General features: G+C 39.6%; 1 protein-coding gene across 1 annotated transcript in view; it reads right to left on the bottom strand.

Annotated features, from left to right (window-relative positions):
* Window positions 1–1284: 1284 nt before the first annotated feature.
* Window positions 1285–3444, bottom strand: part of LOC104498823 (multifunctional protein ADE2) — a gene marked incomplete at its 5' end in the record, with an annotated part of 8504 nt that continues 6344 nt past the window's right edge. The window contains 2 exons of the mRNA XM_010142245.1: window positions 1285–1687; window positions 2370–2528. Of these exons, the coding sequence (XP_010140547.1) occupies window positions 1521–1687; window positions 2370–2528 (326 nt within the window). The remainder of the gene's footprint in view (window positions 1688–2369; window positions 2529–3444) is intronic.

The raw sequence follows: 3444 nt of genomic DNA, 5'->3' as shown, positions 1-3444 counted from the left end.
CTTCATTTAGAAATTCATTACAGAAGCAACCATCCTCAAGACCAAGAAAAGACTTGCAGTTATTTTGCATAACTTTGACCAGTTAAAAAGCCCCTGCACTTAACTCCAGAAGCAAGCACTGCTGAGAGCATTGTTTAGAGCTCTTCTATAGCACTAGGCCTAAGATGCAGTCCTTTTCTGTAATTGAGCAGGCCAGCAGCAGCCTTTAATACAGCTACTCACACTAGGTGGTAAGCCTGACCTATGACAAACAAGCCGTATATTACGAACAAAGCAACACAGCTTCCTGTAACAGAGAGATTCTTAATCACGTAGCACAGTATCTTTCGGAGACTGTCACCCTTCCATGCAGGTTTCAGTGCATAAGCTTTTTACAAGATTGTTACCTAACTCAAAGTCCTGAAGTTATGCACCACAGCTGATGACTAGTTTTTCAGTATACTTAATGAATCTCCATGAAGCAGTTTTGAATTCAATAGTTTATTTCTTTTAATTGTAAAAGCATAAATGTTACATACATTGAGTAATTGCATATTTGTTAGAATCGTACCTACTTAGGAGACTGGTGTGTGTAAAGACAAGACAGTCATGCTTACATTTCCCTCTAGTAGTTCGTTGCTTTACTATTTATTCCCCCCTTCAGTTCAGTAAAATTTCCATAGAAAGAGTGAGGAAATGCAAATATGTAATAGCTAGAGTTATTGAAGAGCATGAAGACCGTTTGACAACATCACAGAGGCCTTTTACAGCTACTGAAGGTGGAGACCTGCCTAGTGTTTGTGAGGGCAAAGGCTGGACTAGGCAGGAGTCAGAGTGAACAGGCCACAAGCCTAGTTACAGTTCACTCAAGCCATTTGTGTTTGTAGCTTGTCACAAACAAGAGAATTGGTGTCAACTTTATCACATCATTCCAGAAGATACCAGTGGGGTATGTATACACACACACATTTAAAAACCCAAACATATATGTATATACATTTTTAAAATAAGGCAGGTATTTATTTCAGGCTCTTAAAACGTTTTTCTCCAGACTCTCTTCCTACAGTGTACACTGCCATTTTATTGCTAAAGGAAGCACACCATCATTGCAAGCAGAACAGCATCAGCACTGGCTGTGGTCAGCAGTCCAGCTGAGTTAACAGGGTTCAAGACATACATTATTACTATGGAAGAATATTAATGTTACAGAAATACAAAAGACTAGTTGAATTCTATTTAGAATCAAATCATTCTCTTGACATAGTCTGTAGGTAACAGTATACACTAAAAAGCAGAACAGCACCATTTTGGAGCAACAGAGATACCTAAAATACTACTTCCCCATTACTAAGTTTTTAGATTAAAAAAATACACGAGGGAAGGATGAGGACACAACAGACTTCATCTGCTGCTCTAACAATGCTTTCTTCTGTAAGAAAGGATGCAGGACTTTCAAGCTCATCCAAGTATAAATTCTAGTATCAATGAATACACACACCATTATCTTTGCATAACTAGTAGGAGTTACTTGCTAGCATAACTTACAAGGTGCACTCTCGAAGTTTTTTGTCAGCCTGCTTCAAGGAGATCCAGGTGTTTAACATGTTTGATCGCAGTTTGGCCCACACCAAATGGTTGTTTAACCCAAATATCTGGGCAGCAAACTGGGCAGCTCCTTCAGGTGACAGAGTAGTAGGACAGCCAAGACCTGCAGAGAAGAGACAGCCACTTAACAGAGTGTATTTTGTAGTCAAACAAAACACTGCCTCTGAAGAACAATTTAAGGCAGTGCTTGTTTCAGCCACCAGGAACCACACAATCTAGTTTTAAAACTACTGAAGTGTCATGTGTTCCACTATTTCTAACACGACTGCTTCATGGCATTTTAAACCAGAAGCCAGAGTATCAAATGACTCTCCATATACAGAGGCAACAAACTGCTGGGCCTCCTAGCTGCCAAGCATCTATTCAAGTCACTAACAGTTAAAAATCACACAGGTAGCAATGCACTGATGTAGCAGAGTTAAGCTCTTACCTACAGCAACTGTGAAGAAAGACTTTATCTTTTATCATAAGGAAAATCCAGATACAACACAGAACAAAATTAAATTATTTAAATCCCCATTAATACTAATTCAAACATCAAACTGGAATGTTTAGCAAAGATATTTTTATTTATTTTAGTTTATATTTTTCTAAAGATTATTTTTATGTAATCTTTGCTCTGTCTATTGGACTTTTTACCATCAAGAAATCAAAGACTGTACGCAAGATATTCCTAGAAACATTCAGTACTGATCCAGCTACTTGTCCCATGTTTTGCTGTGTACACTAGAACAACAAAAATAAAGCTAGGTCAGAACAAGAGCGTAAGCTGAAGATCATCTTACCACTGGGTAGTCTGAGAGAGGACCACACATCCTGAGTACCCCAGTCAGCTGAGAGTGGAGGACAGTTGACAACTGGGTAAGCAGTGTTACCAGACATTACTGGCCCTAAGCCGTTGCTTCTGCCAGCTACTGCAACAAACACTGTTGGGATTCCATCTCCTGGTGCGAGGGATGACATTTAGAAATCAGCAATCCACCTCGTTCTCCACCACTTGCTTTTGTGGTAACTTTATCTGAGTCTACAATTCTCTCTACAATTTTTGAACATTATGTAAGCACTAAAATTTTATGTCTAACTTCCCCCTTTACAGAAGTATCTTCTAAATCTTGCAGCTTTAAATCCCAGCTACTGTTTACCACAACTGTTACTGCTCTGCTTCTGAGAGGTCTCCCTATCTGAGGAGTAGGTGCTGCTTAGCTTTGTACAGAACACTGCCATTAAACCTCTGGCATTTAAGTGTTCCTTTCCTTAAATCTTATTGAGCTCACCTCTGAATTAAGTGCTCCTCAATATAGTTGCCACATCTGTAGTTTCACTAAGTAGAAAGTATAGTCCCACAAAAATAAATAGTCCTTATCTCTCCTCTGCTAGACTATGAACACTCTCAAAGTGATGTCAAGTTTTCTTGGTAGAGATAAGGATTTAAATCAAGTATCTTTTTCTCATGGCATCTAAAATAATGAGATGGAATCAGGGAACAGGGAGGAAAACAGGATGGGAGCAACATCTGCCTTGTTAATAACACCTAAGAATATTCCAAGATAGCTAGAGAAACCATTACTCCCCTTATTGCCAGAGGGCCGGCATCACCAGCAAGATGCAAGTACAGTAACATGATCAAAGCTTGGGCAAAGTAGTTCTGGGATAAAAGCAGAGGTTAGACTGAGTAATGGAAGTGGTGTCTGGGCGGTAGGACAATAGGTTACTCTAATTGCTTATTGCCATCTACAACCTGTCATAACATATCAGCAAGTGCCAAACAGTGTTCTAACAGCTTGGTGTTCTGTTTCACAAAAAATGAACACCCCCCCCCCCCCCCCCCCCCCCACTCCTTTCTTACAACTCCTTTCTTTC

The sequence above is a fragment of the Buceros rhinoceros genome, unplaced genomic scaffold, assembly GCF_000710305.1.
Source record: "Buceros rhinoceros silvestris isolate BGI_N320 unplaced genomic scaffold, ASM71030v1 scaffold2028, whole genome shotgun sequence".
In the NCBI taxonomy this organism is placed as follows: Eukaryota; Metazoa; Chordata; class Aves; order Bucerotiformes; family Bucerotidae; genus Buceros; species Buceros rhinoceros.
Note: the sequence above shows the minus strand (reverse complement) of the source record. Positions and strands in the feature narration are given on the sequence as shown.